Raw genomic sequence first — 21,010 nt, forward strand, 5'->3', positions numbered from 1 at the left:
TTTATAAAAACTTTATAGTTTAAAATTGTTGGCACACATTTAATAAAACATAATACATTCAAATACTCGGATATCAGCTTAATTTAACAGTGGTTGGTATGCTTAGACATAGAATCGCTGTACACCAATATACCCCAGCAGGACACAGTTATGATGATGATGGACATCCTGAGCAATGATGATGTGGATCTGTCGGCTCTGGACACATTCATCATTGAGTGTATAGAAATCATTCTTAAAAACAACATTTTCCTCTTCAAGAGGAACTACTATTGTCAAACGAAGGGCACCAGTATGGGAGCCACATGCGCTCCTAACCTGGCATGCCTATACGTTGGCAAATTTGAGGAACACCATATCTACAATGAAATGAGCCCTTTCTTCGAAAATGTGAAACAATGGTCTAGATTCATAGACAATGTTTTTTTCATTTGGCAGGGCCTAGAAGAAGACCTTAATAGTTTCTTGGAATGGTTAAACTCTGGGGATCTCAAATCTTACATTTACAGCCAATAAGAGTCAAGAAGCAGTTGACTTCTTGGACATTAAAATCAAAGAGAAGGAGGGAAAACTATGTGTGGAATTATTTGTCAAACCATCTGACAGAAATACTCTTCTTCACCACACGAGTTATCTCCCAAGATGTCAGAGAGATGGGATACCCTTTAGTCAGTTCTTAAGAATCAGACGGATTTGTAGCGATAGAAATACATTTGAGACCCACGCAGAAATTTTAAAACAAAAATTGACCCAGCGTGGGAATCCAAAAAGACTTATAAAGGAAGCCTACAAACGTGCTAAATATTTTAATCAAGAGAGTTTATTTGACCCTAGAGACAAGACTAATAACCCAAAACCTGGAATAGTGATGGTATCCAACTTTAATGGATTCAGCCACAAATTGAAAAATCTTATCAATAAGAACTGGTCCATACTAAATAAGACAGGCACTATCCCACTACAGAAACCGACCTATGCATATAGAAGGAACAAAACCATCCGGAATCACCTGGTACAAACCTATAGAGAGCCCAAACATGGTTATCAGATGAACATAAGGGGAGAGACTGCAATCAGAGGCAATTTGCCTTGTGGCACCTGCACTCACTGCAAAAATATTGTGAAATCAGACAAAGTAGAGATCAATGGGATCTCTCATTGGATGAACGAACATGTAAATTGCACGGACCACAAATGTAGTCTATTTACTAATTTGCCCCTGTCAGAAGGGATATGTGGGCGAGACTGGACGTGAAATGCGCCTGCCCCTTACAGAACATCGGTCAGCCCTTAAAAAACATCAAAAAGAACGCGCCGTTAGTGGAGCATTGGATTTCTGAAAACCACAAGGAGGAGGACCTTAAATGGTTCATCTTAGAGAAAATAAAAATATCTGTGAGGGGACATTTAGAAAAAGCGTAAACAAAGAGAACAATTCTTTATTTCAAAATTTAAAACTTACTACCATGGATTGAATAGCAGGGAAGAGTGGGAAAGAATGATCAGATAGAGAAGGATTAAATATGGCCCAAAAATATCTGTATATATGTAGAAAATGTGTAGAGATATAACATCTTATCAGAAGACTGTTCCCATCAAGTACTATCTGTATGTTGTTATATAGATTAATTAAGAATGCACAAATTATGTATGAGGCTATGAACAATGGGACTACATTGCAGATAAATAGATGATTTTGAGCAAATGTCACTAGTGTATACCCATATTATATTACTGAAACATGCTCCAACAAGTGTGATTATTATGCTGTTACATGGATCGAATAAGATTGTACAAAATAGGAATGTGACCGTGAACAAGGTAAACATTACACGTAGGAATAGATATGTTTAAGACAACGCCACTAATGTATAATTGACATTGTATCATTGAAATGTAACTCTAATAAAAGAGAGGGACCCAAACACCAAAGGGAGTGGGCACCAAAAGACGAATGTCAAAAAATAGAAGTCCCCTTGGGCACATGAATTTAGGTAAGACAACTCACAACAATTTTACAAGATCACACAGATATAAAGTGGTTTGCGCAGAAGAAGGCCAAAAGCTATTCTGTGTCTAATAGGAACTCAACTTTTCCTTATTTCTTTTTCCCGTTTTTAATGTGTTTTTTATATGATTGAACTACATGCAATTCTAATATACTATGATATATGTTTTTTTTGATATGGACCATATTGGTCTTTTTTAATGTCTGCTTTGTTTAATACATTTGTGATATGCATTGAATATATTTTAAACTTTTGTGCATTGCCTTTTTTGATTACTACATATATACCTAGCGGAGTGTGTTCTTGTAAAATTGTTGCGAGTTGTCTTACCTAAATTCATGTGCCCAAGGGGACTTCTATTTTTTGACATTCGTCATTGAAATGTAACACATATGTGGGATAATACATAGGAGCGACTGACACCGAATAATTGTAATCATGTTAAAACCTCAATGTCGATATTATAAAAATAGGTTTTTCTCGCCAAGCCAATTGATCTTGCGAATAATATCGCCACTAATAACTCTCTTTGACCATTATCATTCTATCCCCGGAATTTCTGACAGAGGAAGCAAATAGGTGTTAGTGGAGTAGTAATGCAAGTCCAGCACCAACTTAGACAATGTAAAAAGTGCAAGCACATGCCCATTCAATCCGCGGCATATGCTTATCTAATGCGGCTGTATTTGCTTAGCACATACGAATAAACCCAAAGGTAAGAGAGGCTGTGTTTCAGTCTATCAAGGATTAACTATATCCACATGTACTTGCATTTTGAATACGTACATAGTGGACACGGACACAACATCGACACCATAATTAAAATCAAGAAAGCAACACTATATAGCGATACCCGTGAATTAAGTAAACACACAAAATAAGTTGTGGACGTGTGCGGGATGACGGTGTAGCATTTGTCGCATATGTAAGTACTAAGCTTACACAGTGTGAAATGCAACCGGGATCACGACTTTTAGTCTCAACATGGCAACAATGGCAGTTACTATCGTAACATGTCATGTTATTAGAAGAATATATAGAGAACCACAAATATGGGCGGTAGAAGGGAGCGCATCGGCCTCGGCAGCGTAATCTCACGAGGCAAATGTAAAATAGGAACTATGACTAAAAACTACAAGTATGGCGCTTAAATGTGGATTTAGTAAGGAGTCAATTTGGCTAATACACGTGAATTAAGTAATTAGCAGTGAGGGGCGCGAGTATATAAACACATGCCGAATAGAACACTCTCATTCCACGGAATAGAGAAGACAAGGCAGCGAGAGACCAAGGCCACAACCTGCCCGCAGGTAAGAGAAACCGAGATCGGTTCTCGAAGCGGTACTTGCGTTGGGGAACCTGAGGGTGGATGGGTTTCTTTGCCAGATTAGAGGACTCAATAAGACTAGAGCACTTAATAAGGGTTTAAGGTTGAAATTTAGAATAACATGTAGCTCTTTGTTACAAGGGCCCAGGGCTAAAACTAGACTAACGTGATTTCTATACTGTTGGGTTGCTGGTTACCGATGACATTGTCCAGAAACTGAGTGAGATCCATACGGGTTTACTCCTGGCCAAAGTATATTAGCAATCGAACTCTCGGGATGGGAACATTAACAAGCATCACTCCACCCGGGCAGAGGAACATCGTTAATGGAAAAGATTAACTGATGTAGAGGGATAGTTACATTCAAATATACTATCTACTGTCCTTAGGTGCCAAATGAACTGTTTACGAATATAAAGGGCAGGTTCCAGTTGGACAGAGGGTGAATAATTGAAATACCCCAGGAACAACCTGCATGTAACAAGAAGAGGATTGAGGCTAGAAGGCTGAGGGAATGTTTAACAAACCCCCGCAGTTGAAGTAAGTGCATAAACCACCACACAACAGTCATTTATGTAAAGGTGGACTTATCAATCTTTACCACTGAATAACACATACCGTTAACTTCATAGGGAGTGAGGGGTAATCTGAAAACAACACTCCCACGAAGAGGACTGATAAATACTGGAAAGGTCCAGAAGAATTGAGACCTAACAAGAATAAGTGGTATACCAAGAATCTTACCATTCTAAGTAAGTGGTCTAAATCTTTGGATCATAGTGCTAATATTTTCATAAGGGTTGACTTATATACTAATATTCAACCCATGCCTTTAACATCATAGGACCCGTGGGGTAAATTTATGATAATATTCTCACGAACAGGACCAAGAAAGTAATTCAAAGGTCCACCACTCCATGAGAGGAAGCCATTACAGGCGATTCATATAAGAACTATAATGACCACCCTAGTAGACACTTGTGACACATAGAAACATTTCTTCTCAAGTAGGGATTAATGATACTAATTGTATGTATTCATTTTTTAGAATGAAGAAGCCATGTTTTTAAAAGTTCTGTCCTGAGGAAGGTGTTTATAGAATCAAAAAGAAAGTACCGAAACGCGTCGGCATAAGGACCTAATTTTATCTGACTGTAAAAATTTTTTTTACTGTGATTTGTGTACCAATTTGTTATTGTTTAATGCACTATATTGAGTAGTTACTCAGAGAACTGTATTGTAATGAAATGTATTGTAAGCAAATACTGTTAAATTAAGCTGATATTGAGTATTTGAATGTATTATGTTTTTATTAAATGTGTGCCAACAATTTTAAACTATAACGTTTTTATAAAGAATAAAATCTTGAGAGAAATAGAAAATCACGTGTTTTGAACTAATACTCAACTGTGTCATGATAAGGGTTAGAAAGTCATTATTTGAATGTGGGCTGACTGATCAGCATTTAATTGAGCAACACAGAAACAAATCCTCTGTTTTTCTTTATTAGAATAAAACATGACATCCTACAGTTTTTCATTTCACACTTGTTGTACAACATGTTTGTCAGGCAGGCCAGGTGACAAAATCTTCCATCTTTCCATCCAGTAAAAAAAAAGAAACTGTAGATGTAAATTGACGTTTGACCTCTGTACAAAGAATAAATATGACAAGTTAAACAAGGTTTAAAGGCATCTTTAACGCTCCTTCTTTTTGTGAGCAAACAGAACACCTGTTTCACAGCTTGCCAGAAGGAGCGAGTAGGGCCTAATTATAGCTCGCCCTGATACAATCTGAGTGGGCTAGTATAAGTGTGCAAGCCTGCCCATTCAAGAGACCCGGATGAGCACAGGTGGGGGGTCAAGCCTTGCCAGGGACATGTTACTGCACAAGTGAGGGTGAAGGGAGACATTAAGAAATCTAATAAACGTCATGTTATCCAGTATTAGGGGTGTCTTTCATAGATTCACATGCCTGAATCATTCCCCGTCGTCGAGACGGGAGCCTCCGGTACATAAAAAAGTAATGTCCTATAGACATACATAGAGAAAATAGGCCTAAGGGTCTCCCCTTAGTAGCCTTTCTTTGTCCTTATGCAAAAAGGACCAAACTCTCACAGTCAGCCAATCAGCTCCGACCTCCCTCTAGAACCTTCCTGGGAGGAGCCTCAGTCCCTCAGATTTTCTACCGCACGTTGTGCTAGGGAGTCTCCAGCCTGAGCTCTTCTCAGGATTCCTTACAAATCATCTACTTTCCTTTGAAAGTGAATCTTCACTCTACAATCTTCAAGGACTACTTCAGTAACACTTTGAGGCAGTAAGTGTTTTCTTTCCACTGCTTTCTTCGATGTCTGAATCCCAGAAGAAAGCCCTTTTCAGGGCCTGCTCTTCATGTGGGAAGAAAAGGCTCCATGTGGATGATAAGCATACCTTATGCTTATATTGCCTTTATCCGGACCACGTCCCTGCAGACTGCAAAATATGTAGGTCTTTCCCTAGAAAGACCGTGAGAGACAGGGAAGGTCGCCTTCTCATCTGGCTCGACAGACTCAAGGACAGAGACACTCTGGAATCTTCCGAGGGTAGTGTCTCTAAAGCCTCAGAAGTCTCTCAAAAGAGGCCAAGGGTAACTTCCCCTGGCCCCTCAGACACTCCTCCTAGGAAGACAGCCAAGAAGTCTTCAGAGGCAAGATCTATGACATCTTCTGTGTCTGTTAAGGATAAACAGACTTTTAAAAAGCCTGCTCAGGCATCTAGCAGACCTGCCCAGAGGACTACCTCAGTAACTACCACGGTGTCAACGACGTCAGCGTTGTCTCTTTCACCGTCGACGATGACATCTCCATCATCGTCATCGACAGGTAGACCTATTTCCTCTGTTTTACTGCTGAAATCGTCGACGACAAAGACCCTGTCGACGTCGAAGACTACTCCGTCGACGAAAACTACGCCGTCGACGACGACATCCTCTTTAACGAACCTATCGACGACGACGTCGACGACGAACCCACCATCGACAGCCCCGACGACGAAAGCATCGACGAGGGCATCGACGGCGAAGACGTCAACGACGAAAACGTCGACGAGAACGACATCGACGACGGGCTCGCCGTCGACGAGTGCACCGACGACGTCACGGTCGTCGACGACCAAATTGCCGTCTACGGACATTCCGTCGACGAGGACCCTACCGTCGACTAAGGACTCGTCGTCGTCGACGAAGTTAAAGACTCCGTCGACGGAGGACTCGTCGTCGTCGTCGACGAAGTTAAAGCTGCCGTCGACGGAGGACTCGTCGTCGACGAAGACGCTTTCAGAAACATGGAAGAAAACCAAGCTCGTGGAGGTGTCATCCCTCACGCTACCACCGTCGACGACGCCGTCGGCGGCTTCCACCTCCAGTCCTGCGTTGGGCAAGACTACCAAGCCGCATATTACGCCGGAGACCACGTCTCCAAGCAAAGTGGAGATGCAACCGCCTAACGAAATCTTCCAGAGTGAAGACTCAGAAGAGGATGACCACCTGGGCCCCGCTACTTCCATCTCGGACCTACATGTCAAATGCCAAAGCACTGACGAGGAGGTAGAGGAATTCTCTTACCAGGAGCACTCCGTCCACACTAAAGTCAGCACGGAGGTTACCCCCATGATATGCCTACCTGCTGCTCTGGTGAACGACCTGAAATTCCTTGTACAGGATTACAAACAACGCTTCCCGGACGCTGACAGTAGAGATCAGTCGCCGATCGTTCATAACCCAGCGGCAGCCCCAAAACCGTCTCGACCTCCCCCTCAGGCCCACCATGAGAAGATTCAACCTCAGGAGGTAGTGTCGTCAGACGAGGATGAGGAGGAGGAAGAATTGGAGGAAGGAGAGGTCCAGGAGGCCCACTCTACCCATGATGAGGAGGATGAGTATGTGGCGTCCTCACCAGCATCGCCCCAACCGCGCCATGCGGACTCGCCGCCGGTAGACATCGGCGGCTTCCATAAAATCGTGGAAAGAGCGGCGAAGAGATTCCATATGGCTATCGAATCCACAGAAACTGAATGCTTCCTGCACGATTTTAAGGAGCAGACTCAAAAGACGACTAAATCTATTCCAATAATAGAATTTCTGTGGGAACAAGGCAAGAAAATAATGCTGACGCCCGCTTCTGTGTCTGCGGTTGTTCCGCGCCTGGACAAGAAATACAAAGCCCCACTGTCTGCAGCGGTTTGCCTAAATGGGCACCCTAAACCTGATTCAGTGGTCACACAAGCGGCCCAGAAACACTCCCGCAACCCTTCCTCCCCGCTGTCCGCTCCTCCGGACAAAGAAGGCAGAAAACTGGACACAATCGGCAAAAGGTTCACGACGACTTCGGCCATGACCGTCAAGGTGGCCAACTCCATTGCCCTGTTGGGGCGTTATAATCGCCAACTCTGGGAAGACATAGCCCCATATTTGTCAGACCTGCCGGACACAGTCCAAGGGGAAGTCCAGGCTCTACTAGTGGAGGGTCAATCTTCAGCAGCCGAAATAATAGACTGTGCTATCGATGCGGCCATGACTGGCTTTCGTCAACTTGCTGGAGCTGCGGTCCTACGCCGTCAAGGATGGCTTAAGGCGACGTCGTTCCGCCAGGAGGTGCAATCCAAGGTCTTGGACATGCCCTTCGATGGCCAGCACCTTTTTGGGTCCAAAATCGATGAGGCATTGCAAACCATGAAGAAGGACACGGATACGGCCAGGGCTCTGGGTACCTTACAGTCCCGGAACCTGTCCTTTCGAGGCAACAGATCCAGAGGACAGTCCTCGTATCGAGGTTCCTATCAGAATAGGTCCTCGTACTCCTATACTAACAAAGGTCAATACCAACACAAGCAACCTCAAGGCCGTCAATCATCCTACGGACGATCGAACTTCAGAGGCAAGAATGCAAAGAGGGGCACTGGCGGCCGCCAGTGACGAGCTACTCCAGCCAGTCCAGCCACCCTATCCCTCCTTACAACTTGGAGGAAAATTGACCCATTTCCTCAACAATTGGCAACTCATAACCACGGACAGGTGGGTTCTCCAAATTATACGTTTTGGCCATTCCCTCGAATTCACCACCATCCCTCCCAGGACTCCTCCACGCAGGCGGGCGCACAAAAACTTACGCCTCCTTCTCCAGGAAATTTCTGTAATGCTGAAGAAAGGAGCTATCGAGCGCGTTCCGGCATCCCTGAAGGGGAAGGGCTTTTACTCCCACTTCTTTCTTGTACGCCAGAAAGAGGACAAGTGGCGGCCCATTCTGGACCTCCGAGCGCTCAACGTCTTCCTACGAAGCCAATCGTTCAGGATGGTGACGATTCAAGAAATACTAGGCATTCTAGAAAAAGGAGATTTCATGACATCCTTGGATCTCCAGGATGCCTACTACCACATCCCCATCCTCAAGTGTCACAGAAAATTCCTGAGGTTCGAGGTTGCAGGGCAACATTATCAATTCAAGGTACTACCGTTCGGCCTCAAATCCGCGCCGCGGATTTTCACGAAGTGCCTTGCACCAGTGGCAGCTTTCCTGCGTCAAATGGGTCACCAGGTCTTCCCCTACCTAGACGACTGGCTGGTGAAAGCACCCTCGGCGGAAGACGCAGCCAAATCCTCCAACGCCTGCACAAATCTTTTTCAGAGGCTGGGATTAACCCTCAATCTCAAGAAATCCTGTGTCGTCCCTACGACAAAAATTACCTTCCTCGGAGCAACCTTGGACACAGAGTGCGCAAGAGCCTTTCCCTCGAAGGAAACGACAGACAAGATATTGTCCCTGGCCACGGCTGTGGCGAACAGGACACACCTGAAGGTCCGGACCTATACATCCCTCCTGGGCATGATGTCCTCCTGTATACTCCTCGTCCCTCACTGCAGACTCAGAATGCGCCCGTTGCAGGAGGCGCTCGCGAGCCAATGGACTCAAAGTACTGGCTCTTTCGAGGACACTGTCTGGATAACACCCAAAATGACCAAGAGTCTAACCTGGTGGAGGCGTCGCAAAAATCTGACCGTAGGACTGTCATTTCTCCTTCCGGCAACACCTCTGGTGATCACCACGGACGCTTCCCTGGAGGGATGGGGAGCTGTCCTTCAGGACCTTCGGATCAGCGGCAAATGGCACACTCAGGAAAAACAGCTTCATATAAATCTTTTAGAGCTGAGAGCCGTGTATCTGGCACTACAGGCCTTTCTACCACGCATCCGGCACTCCCCAGTGCTCGTCAAAACAGACAACACCACGACGATGCACTATCTCAACAAACAGGGAGGAACGCGTTCGCTCTCTCTATCACGCGAATCGCAGAAGATCTGGAACTGGCTAGTGCTGCAGGGAATCACACTCAAAGCCGACTATGTGCCGGGCAAGGACAATACCATCGCCGACGCCCTAAGCAGGCAACGATCACTCTCCCACGAGTGGGAACTGAGCGACAGCGCGCTGACTCACATCTTTTCTCAATGGGGAGTCCCAGGAATCGACCTGTTTGCCACCAAGGGGAACGCCAAATGCCCAAGCTACGCAAGCTGGCATCCCCAACAGGGATCACTGGGGAATGCCTTTTCCATCGGTTGGTTCAGCGTTTTTGCGTACGCTTTTCCTCCGTTTCCCATGATCCCGAGGCTCCTCAGGAAGATTAAGGCGGAGCCCTGTACCCTGATCCTGATTGCCCCGTCCTGGCCGAGACAACACTGGTTCTCGGATCTACTTCGGCTCTCTATCAAGACACCGATTCGTCTGCGACAGCACCCGAACCTCCTGACGATGTCCAAGGGGCAGGTGCAACACCCGAGCCTGCAATCGCTCAGGTTATCGGCCTGGCTCCTGAGCACAGAGAGTTCGGTGGCCTGAATATCCCGCAGGACTGCAGAGATATACTGGCAAAAGCGAGAGCAGACAGTACCAACAAAACCTACTCTCTCAAATGGAAAAGATTCTGCATTTGGTGTTCGGACCAGGGCCTGCAACCGCTGTACGTCACACCTGAACAGCTATTGCCATACCTGCTGCACTTGGCACGATCAGGACTGGCACATGCATCCATAAAAGTCCACCTAGCAGCTATATCGAGGTTCACCAGAACTTTCACGGGACCTTCCCTGTGGTCCAATAGACTGGTCAAACAATTCCTGAAGGGGCTTTATAGATCCTTTCCGAGGCCTCGGAAAGTCCCCCCGATGTGGCATCTGAACCTAGTTCTCAACCAACTTATGAGGCATCCTTTTGAACCCATTCATCGGGCATCCATCAAATACGTCTCATGGAAAACTGCGCTCTTGCTCGCTCTAACATCGGCCAGGAGAGTGAGCGAACTTCAAGCCCTGTCCATTCAGGATCCATACATGCAATTCAGACAGGACAGAGTGATGTTAAGACCGAACCCCAAGTTCATACCGAAAGTGCCTTCGGACTTTCATCTCAATGAGCCAATAGTCCTTAGGTCTTTCTTTGCAAACCCTTCCACCGCAGCCGAAAGAGCACTCCATTCTTTAGATCTCAAGAGATGTCTAAAGTTCTATCTGGATAAAACCAAAGCCTTCAGAAAATCTTCACAACTATTCGTGGCATACAGCAATCCAAGAATGGGCCTGCCTCTCACGAAGCAAAGCATCTCGAGATGGATTTCCTCAGCGATTGCATTCTGTCATACCAAGGCCGGACGGCCTTTGACTGATCGTGTCACTGCACATTCCACCAGGGCGATGTCCACATCAGCAGCACTTTTCGCTGGAGTGCCGATCCTGGACATATGCAGAGCGGCGACCTGGAAGTCACCGCACACTTTCTCCAGACACTACTGCCTGGATATCGAACTTCAGAAGGATGCAGCAGTGGGCCAGGCGGTGCAACGCCATCTCTTTCAGTGAGGTGAGCCTTCCCTCATCCCGCCATCCAGGTATGCACATTCTCTGCTATTGTGATGCTCTGCTTATGCTGTCTTTTTACATGCTATAGTACAATGTGTGCATTGTCTAACATGCCTGCAGGGCACCTTTCCATCACGAATGTGCATGTCTAATTGCTAGCTACTCTGATTCAGGCATGTGAATCTATGAAAGACACCCCTAATACTGGATAAGAACTGCGTTACTTACCTGTAACAGCAGTTATCCAGTATTGGTGTCTTTCATAGATTCACATGCAACCCTCCCGCCTCCCCTGGGAAGTCTCACATCCCTCTCTCACAATATTACGCCTAACTAGCTGAGTGCGTACGAAAATCTGAGGGACTGAGGCTCCTCCCAGGAAGGTTCTAGAGGGAGGTCGGAGCTGATTGGCTGACTGTGAGAGTTTGGTCCTTTTTGCATAAGGACAAAGAAAGGCTACTAAGGGGAGACCCTTAGGCCTATTTTCTCTATGTATGTCTATAGGACATTACTTTTTTATGTACCGGAGGCTCCCGTCTCGACGACGGGGAATGATTCAGGCATGTGAATCTATGAAAGACACCAATACTGGATAACTGCTGTTACAGGTAAGTAACGCAGTTCTTCCGTGTGTTCTACTTGCCAGACTACCAGGACAATAAAGGTCTGGTTTGCAACAATAGATCCCTTAGATCGTGCTGAATTTCCACATAGTCCTAGGTTTGATATCTGTCAACAGAAGAACAGTGCACCAAAATAGAGATTCTGCTACAATTTAGTGATATGTGCTTATATTGGATGACTGAATGCATGGATTACATTACTTAGGAAAACCTACATGTTTTTGATATTGTTAGTTTTCAGACATTCATGACAATATTTCCTTGGTTAGGGTTACGGAATTTATGATTTTTCTTGAGATTGCGATAAAGTATTGTTCAAATTTCATTCTCACCTTAGCGTCTTTAATGGATTCTACTGCATAATGCTGATACTCTTGTAGCCTTCAATTTATCAATCCTATTTCAGTGTCCTGCACAGTAACTCTTCAGAATCTTCATATGTGCCTCTGCCCCTTTGAGTCTCTTCACCTCCATTTTATTCTTCAAATCTACCATGTTGGTATTTAAGTTGTTCCCACTTTCAATAGAGGGCCTTGAAAAAAGCTAGGATTCCCCCCATCCCCTCCTCCCCCCCAACTATTGAGTACACTTTGCTCTTCTTTTCTTGAAGGGTAAGTTAGTGAATAATGATCTGTTGAAGTGGAGCTCCAAGGTGTGAAATAGTATTTTCTTCTCAATAATTGGTGCTTCCTTTTTGTGAAAGCTCTATTATTTTTCATTCCTCGAACAAGCTCTGCTGCATGTCCTTTGCTGGACTGTGGTAGCACTTTAATTCTGTGGCATCAGGAGGTCCATTTCTGCCACAAGGAGCACCCTCACATGCTTTGCCTGCCTGAATCTGAGAGGGTACTGGTCTCATTTTGGCCTACTCAAGTCGCACCTCCACCTTGCTCCCCACCATGCAGACTTCAGCCTTCACAGCCGGTTCATGGTGTTGCTGTTATGCATATGCCTTACACCTCCTACAGCTCCACCCTCACAGTCCAGTTTTCACACTCATCTTGCTCCCGTATCAAGATCAAAGATGATCCTACACTCGACTCTTAGCTAGTTTTTCCTGGCATCCTGATTGTGTGTTCAAAGCATCAATTCTCCACTGGAGCCAGGGAGGATCTCTAATTATGGTTCTTTATGCTTTCTCTCTGTTAAAACTTTAGCCTGCTCTAGCACTGTTTTTTATTATCTGCCTTATATGGCATAGAGACCGGCCAATAAGAAGGCATTCTTCATGAAGCACTGAAAAAGAGGACATTTTCTGGCCTGTTCACTTCTCTTCTACCACTCCAGACAGATTTAATACATTAAAGGTATTATTTGAATGTAACTGTGCATCAGTGTACTTAGGGTAAGGGGATGCCTCATTTATATGATCCTAAGTGCACCTTTAAAATGTTTGCATGTTACTAGGTTGACCTCCGTGTCTTAGTATGTATCTAAATTGTGTTCTTTTCTTTTTTTCAGAAAAAATCTAAGGAAGATACATGGACAACAGAGGAGCTAAAAAAACACGTAATGGTAGGTTTTGCTTTTTTCCTTCACATTGACAATCATAGGCTAGATTCAGCAGGTAAAAAACATTTATTAATACTCTGTTGATGGCAGTGGGTTGGCTTGTCCTTTCTTCACATTGCACTTACTCTGAGGTGTTATTTCTGAATCCTTTTCAAATCTTCTGCTGTATGATGTAATAAAGAAAGTGCAACCTACTTCAACTTTTGCTGTACTGTAGTTTTCAAGTGCCAGCATTGATTCTCTGTTGGGTTTTGAAGAGATTCTTGGAGCTCTGGGTTTTGTTAATGTTATTTTACACATACAAGATCTAGTATGGGCTTGGTCAGGGGATTTGAAACAAAAAAATGTAATACTGACAAAACCACACTTTTTGGGGTGGAGGGTTTTAGGTCTAGCCTACATAGGGGGAGACCTCTTGGAATCGATTAGCTTTGTGGGCCAAAAACGTGCACGCATTGCATTGCTTTCAATGGCGACACGTGCACGTTTGGCGAGTCCCTTGCGGGAGCGAGGTTTGGCGACATCTGTTTGTAATTAACTTGCAAACAGATGGTGCCCCTGCTCGCTCCCACAAGGGAAACGCTTTGTGGGTCTGTTTTTTTTTTTTATTAGCTGAAAATCGGAGTGCAGCACTTGCTTCAGGGACACTGCGCTTTATGTTTTGGCTTTTAAAAAAAAATATTTTCAGGGAGACCGCTTTATATTTAAGCTTTTTTGGCTTTCGCAATGTTTTTTTTATCTGTCGCCCTGCCGGCTTTGCTTTGCCTATGGACACACAGCCGGGGCACTACTGTCTATTGTTGAGTATTCCGGATAAACAACTAAGAGGCTGGGCAATGCGTGGTGCTCATCTAATGAAACTAAGGTGCCTCCCCATGGCGGCCAGTGACGTCTTCAGCCTGAATATGTGAAGCAATTATATAGTATAAACACTGTTCTTATATAGTTCCTCATTACTATTAGAGTCTCTTGGGAGTTTAGGCACCTTATGCGCATATGGCAAACTAAATTGAGCCACGTTTTCACTGATTCTTGGACAGCCGCTGTACAGGATAGGTCCGGGGCATGTAAGCTTTCTTTCCTGTTTATGGCTGCTATTTCGTTCAGCAGGCCTTATCAAAAGCAATCCACAGTATGCTTTAAGGGCTGCTGACTACCCAGGAAGAGAATGAGATAAGGGATCGGGAGCTGAAAGGAAAATTAACTTTAAAGCCAGCATTCCTTTATTTCAGCATTTCCTTATACACAGACTGGTCCCACAGAGATGTTCGCAAACTATCTACGCAGCTGTAAATGCTAACAGATTCAGTCACAACCACCACAATGGAGGGACTGTCGGGTTTCCTGGCACTTGTTCCAGTTGTGTCACCTCAGAGGTTTGGAGGGGTGGGGGTACCCTAAGCAATACCAGTACCACCTGTTACAGCGTAAAAACCCCCCAGGTGGTTTAATAGATGATACGCTATGTATAGGGACTTTGAATCAGTGGCGTAGCAAGCGACTTTGCCTCCGTGACAGTCCCTGCCTTTGCTGCCCACAGCGGCCGTAAGAGCGGGGAGGGGGGACAGTGGGGAGATTTTCCAGAGGCCGTAAGAGCAGGGGGGTGAAGGGGGATGGCCGCTGGTCCAAAACTCATGCTGCCTGGGGCAGACCGCACCCCTGCCCCGCAGACCCTTGTTACATCACTGCTTTGAACTAATATACGTACCACTGCGCCAACCAGGCGCGCAACGCCCATTGGGCTCAAAGGGCTTCAGCAAACCCCCAACCCCCCACCCCACTCCCTGTCGTGTGAAACAGCTTCCTGGGCACACAGACAGCTGCGCCAGAGTACTTCACAGGTCTTTAAAAGACCATTTGCTTGTTAATGAGGCTTTGTTCTTTTTTGACCCCTTCTAGAGCCCCTGCAGCTCGACTCTGATTATTGCTGGGAAGAATTAGCCACCCCCCAAAATTTGGCTCTAGTTGCGCCTCTGGCGCCATCCCAGGCTGTCTATTTCCTGCCAGCGAGTTACTTACTGCCCCCTGCACGGTGTCCAGCTTGCCCCCGGCTCACTATGTACTGTTGCTCCCAAGAGTCTGACTTTTGGATTAATGTGCTTCGAAAGTCTTCTTTATTTGTTATATTTAGGCTGATTTCCAATAAACCCTTCCATGAAAAACTAGATTCTCATCTTACTTCTGCCTCGCCTCTACTGTGCCCTGTCACTGCTTCTGCTCTGTCCCTAGTCCTCCCTCCAACCTGTTGCCTCAGCCTCACTGTTCAACAAGCATTTGCAATGCAATAGATCTCGCATTTACGCAAATTTAAGCTATTGGCATTGTAAATGACAATGCCTTTTATTTATGTTTCAAAAACGAAAACATAAATAAAAGGCATTGTTATTTACAATGCCAATAGCTCAAACTCACCTAAATGCGATACCTGTTGCATTCCCAACCCTTGGTTTAAATTGTGCCACGCAGGCACGCACGGAGCCTTGCTCCCTTTCTTTCTCTAGCCACTTCAATGTTAATTTTAGCATTTACACCAGCAAAAACGATTTTGTAGGTCATTTCCTTTCCAGTTGAAGATACTACGTTGCGTCTTTGTAAAAAAACTAATTTTGTAGGTCATTGAAATGAGTATAATTATGCAAACACGCTCTACATTTAATTTTATTCCCCAGTTATTTCACCGATTTACACAAATGAGTTCCTAGTTGTTGCAAACGAAATAAACCTCCCGTCACTTTATCAGCATGTATTTTTTAGCAATGCCTGTTTTCAATTTTCATGTTGATACCGGGAGGCAGTGGGCAAACCTTCAGACTGGCACTGTCAGCTTCTTATATTGAGAACCGTGAGGGTGAGGGCAAATTTGGACCCTCGTTGCACCTGCTTTTTAGAACTTTTGGTGTTGAGCACCAGCAGGACCCGGCCTACTTTATGCCCTTGCCTACGTGATATGTCAGTGATAGTTTATGTATAAGTTTCGTATAGAGCGAACATGAACCAAGTGGGTATCAGAGCACTTTACATTAGGTTGAGGAAGAAATAGGAACACAGCTCAAAGAGACAAAAAGGTACAAGTAGGTCAATGTGCCACAAGAGCAAAATTACATAGCGGAGGGAAATAGGGAGAAGGCTATGGTAGCAAGATAACCCTGCACGGGACATAAAGCAGAGGAAATTATCTTATGTATAGTGGCCTGGATGACAGAAAATGCTATCACGAGAAATGAACGATATGGCTTAAATGAGTGACTTGGAGGCACAGTGCAAAGAACTGTAATAACACTTGCAGTCCAAATTAGACCATCTTTGTGGCTATCCTCAACACCTCGTTCACTTCTTTGTAAAGGTGTGATCAAAATCGGTGCTCAAATGACACTCGCAGTCAGTCATTCAGTACCTGTTACCTGATGTTGCTAAGTGCCAGCAATCAGGGCTTTAAGTGGCCCTGGTCTTGCCAGTGCTGAGCACCGGCAGTTCCAACAAGCATTGGCATAGCCAATAGGTCTCGCCTTTGGGACCTTATAAGTGTTTAGCCATGCAACAGTTGATGTTGTTGCACCAAGGATATTGTGCTGGATAACTAAACACCTATAAGGTCCCAAAAGAGTGACCTATTGGCTATGCCAATGCTTGTTTTATTTGGGGGGGGCTAGATTAATGCACAAGTGTGGTAGGAAAGTGAGCATTAATAGATGGCTTTAAGTAACAAGCATTAGAAATGCAATAGGTCTCGCAGCATTAGAGTTAGTGCTTTTAGAATTGTTAATGGTTTTTTTTGTAAATCTTTAGCATGAGGGTGAGGGTGAGTGAGGGTGGGTGAGTGTGAGTGTGAGTGAGGGTGAGTGGGGGTGAGTGTGGGTGAGTGTGGGTGAGTGTGGGTGAGTGTGGGTGAGTGTGAGGGATTGAGGGTGAGGGGTTGAGGGTGAGTGAGGGTGAGGGGTTGAGGGTGAGTGAGGGTGAGGGGTTGAGGGTGAGTGAGGGTGAGGGGTTGAGGGTGAGTGAGGGTGAGGGGTTGAGGGTGAGTGAGGGTGAGGGGTTGAGGGTGAATGAGGGTGAGGGAGGGTGAGGGGTTGAGGGGTTGAGGGTGAGTGGGGGTGAGTGAGGGTGAGGGGTTGAAGGTGAGTGAGGGTGAAGGTGAGTGAGGGTGAGTGTGGGTGAGTGTGGGTGAGTGTGGGTGAGTGTGGGTGAGTGTGGGTGAGTGTGGGTGAGTGTGGGTGAGGGATTGAGGGTGAGGGGTTGAGGGTGAGGGGTTGAGGGTGAGGGGTTGAGGATGGGTGAGGGGTTGAGGGTGAGTGAGGGTGAGGGTGAGTGAGGGTGAGGGGTTGAGGGTGAGGGGTTGAGGGTGAGGGGTTGAGGGTGAGTGAGGGTGAGGGGTTGAGGGTGAGTGAGGATGAGGGGTTGAGGGTGGGTGAGGGTGAGTGTGAGTGAGGGTGAGGGTGAGTGAGGGTGAGGGTGAGTGAGGGTGAGGGGTTGAGGGTGATTGAGGGTGAGGCGTTGAGGGTGAGTGAGGGTGAGGGGTTGAGGGTGAGTGAAGGTGAGGGTGAGGGTGAGGGTGAGGGTGAGTGAGGGTGAGGGGTTGAGGGTGAGTGAGGGTGAGTGAGGGTGAGGGGTTGAGGGTGAGTGAGGATGAGTGAGAGTGAGGGTGAGTGAGGGGTTGAGGATGAGGGGTTGAGGGTGAGTGAGGGGTTGAGGGTGAGTGAGGGTGAGGTGTTGAGGGTGAGTGAGGGTGAGGGTGAGTGAGGGTGAGGATGAGGGGTTGAGGGTGAGTGAGGGTGAGGGTAGGTGAGGGGTTGAGGGTGAGTGAGGGGTTGAGGGTGAGTGAGGGTGAGGGTGAGGGTGAGTGTGGGTGAGGGTGAGTGTGGGTGAGGGTGAGTGTGGGTGAGGGTGAGTGTGGGTGAGGGGTTGAGGGTGAGTGAGGGTGAGTGAGGGTGAGGGATTGAGGGTGAGGGGTTGAGGGTGGGTGAGGGGTTGAGGGTGAGTGAGGGTGAGGGTGAGTGAGGGTGAGGGGTTGAGGGTGAGGGGGTAGGTATTTTGGGATGCGAGGTGACACCGCCACGAGACCTTGTCATAAATGCATAAAAACATATCCCTATAAAAAGAAAACAAAACACGAGATAAACAACATCCCTTAAGGAAAGTTACGTGCTGTGAGCCGCGGGGAGGGCTGTCGGAAACACCTACGGAACTGACATTTTAGAAACGCGTGGGCTGCAGGAAGGTCCCCCGGCACCTTGCAGAACAGAGCCTGCTTGTGATTGTGAACAGTGTGTGGTCGAATCTGCCCTCCAGCGGAAGGAACGCATCACATTGTAAATGCACGCAGCAGGGGGCGTCATGATTACCAGAGTGGGCACAATAGCACCGGAATACCGCCTATGGAGGGGTGTGGGCAGTCTGATTCTATCAGGCAGCCCCCTGCAGGTGCTGCGTGGGGTGGGGCTTGAACTACAGGCCGGGGAGCTTTGTGTACTGTGCTTGTGTGACTACTTTCAGTAAAAAAAAAAGGTTATTCTACTGTTTGTCCTTTAGACGATCCGGGGAGGGTAGAGGGGAGCTATTTATTAACCAAGGCGTGGGCGGGGGGTCTGGCCCTGAACCCCAGGGCCGTCCCAGTGCAGTTTGCGCATCACCTCGAATGCTGTTCATGCAGCTTCAGACACGGAACTGGCCTGCCCCGTCTGGTCTGAGATATTGGCTCAGTCCACTTTCTCTTTACAAGTGGTAACAAGAAAGGGTGGAGGGGGCAGGGGAGGAGGGGTCCGGGGAGGAGGGAAGGGCCAGGGGACTTGATGGGAGTGGTGGGGGGGAGGGGGAGGGTATAGAGAGGGAGAGGAGGAGAGACAGGACAGGGGCAAAAAAAAGAAATTCAGTAAAGACATCTTCCCTATGGGCCAGCATCAATTTGCAGCCTGTAATGGCCGTTACCATGCAACATGTATCAGCAGCCACACCCTGACTAAACTGTGCTTGTCAAAAGAGGCTCATGGGAACGACTGTACTCGAAGGAGGGCATCTGTACTGTCACTATGGTTTGCAGGAGATTAGCCCTTCAAGCTATGTTTTCTGTTCCTCGAACTGGAGAACATAAAGGATATAAACACCAGGCCCATAAAATTGTATGCAGCAAAGAACAGAATCTAACCTAGCAACAGGTATCCGGCGACTGCTAGATGCACAGCAACCTAACACGGCGGGCAGGGGAGGGGGCGGGCAGGGGAGGGGGCGGAGAGGGGAGAGGTGCGACACGGCAGGCAGGCAGGGGAGGAGAGTAGAAGGAGGAGGGGGGAGGAGCTGTATGTGTGAGTGCTCCCGAACAGGACAGGAGGCTTGTAGGAGTTTGAGGGAGCATGTAGACAGCACAGGGCCGAAAGGAGACGTGCATGTATGTGTTTTTAAGAGCAGTAAGTGTCAAATGAAACAAGCAGCATGTGCATGCCGGTAGGGGCAGGTAAGGAGAAAAGGGCAGAGGGTTTGCGTCTGGTGTGCGCGCGCACATGAAGGGGTAGGTGCAGGCAGGCAGGCCTGTGAGTGTGAGTTCAGCGGGAACACGACAGAAAGGCTATCATATTGGAAAAGGAGCAGTCAACACAGGCAGGTACACAGAAACGGGTGCGTGTGTCTTTGGCAATAGACAGAGGTAACAGGACATGCAACATACGTGTGCATATAATGGTAGGTTCAGAGATAAAGAGGTATCAATTCAGACGAGAAACGACTGCATGTGTGGACAGTGAGAGTAGAGACAGACAGGCAAACAGAAATGTGTATGTGTGTGTCTATTTAGTAGCAGACAGATGTAACAGAACAGGCACGTGTGCGTGTACAGGGACCACGGATAGACACGCTGCCCGTGTTTGTGTGATGGGGCAGACTCAACAGAGAGGCCACGCGTGTGTGCTGACAGGAAGCAGTTGATATAGGCATGTGCGCGTCTACATAGACGGGAAAATGTGTGTGTGTGTACACGCGCGCGCAGAAAAGGGGCAGCGTGAGAGACATGCAGCATCTGTGCCTTGGAGTGGAGACAGGCATCACAAACAACCAAACAGAAATGTAAAAATGTGCGCGAGACAAGAGTGCACATATGCGTATCGGTGCAGGCAGCGAAAGTGTACACTTGTGAGCAGTAGGGGCTTGTTTGTAACTTTCAGGGGCGACAGAAGTAAGACACGCAAACAGAGAGTACATATGTGCACGGAGAAGAGACAGACAAGGATGAATCTGGACAGACAGCACGGACTTCGGTGCAGTGCCATGTGCTATACAGAGCAGCCAATTGTGCGTATGGGGTGCACACGGGTGTGCGTCTGTATGTAGAACTGTGGGAAAGTAAGGGGCATAAACTGGCGGCAATTATGCGTGGGTAGAGAAGGACAACTCGGAGGAGAGGAGGCAAGGTGAAAGCAGTGTCTGTCTATAGGGGGAGATATGTAAGAGGGCAGAAAGGCAACAGTAAGGTACGAGGAGGCATGCAGCTAGTGTGTTTTGGGGTCAATAACACCAACGGGGGAGACGCAACAGCGGCAGATTGACAGTATATATGTATATCAGTAGGGGAGATGGATTTCGTGACCTGGTCAGTGAAGAGGGAAGAGAGGGGAGGGGGGAGGAGAAATGCGACACGGCGGGAAGGGGCAGGCAGGATGACTCAGGGG

General features: G+C 46.8%; 1 protein-coding gene across 2 annotated transcripts in view; it reads left to right on the forward strand.

The window, feature by feature from the left end:
• The window catches only part of DYNC2I1 (dynein 2 intermediate chain 1), a 519,500-nt gene that overhangs the window by 24,635 nt on the left and 473,855 nt on the right, over positions 1 to 21,010 (forward strand). For both annotated transcript variants that reach the window (XM_078663277.1, XM_078663278.1), the window contains exon 2: positions 13,308 to 13,361. In XM_078663277.1, coding sequence (XP_078519403.1) covers positions 13,308 to 13,361 — 54 coding nt within the window. The remainder of the gene's footprint in view (positions 1 to 13,307; positions 13,362 to 21,010) is intronic.

Source organism: Lissotriton helveticus, chromosome 10 (genome assembly GCF_964261635.1).
Source record: "Lissotriton helveticus chromosome 10, aLisHel1.1, whole genome shotgun sequence".
Classification (NCBI taxonomy): domain Eukaryota; kingdom Metazoa; phylum Chordata; class Amphibia; order Caudata; family Salamandridae; genus Lissotriton; species Lissotriton helveticus.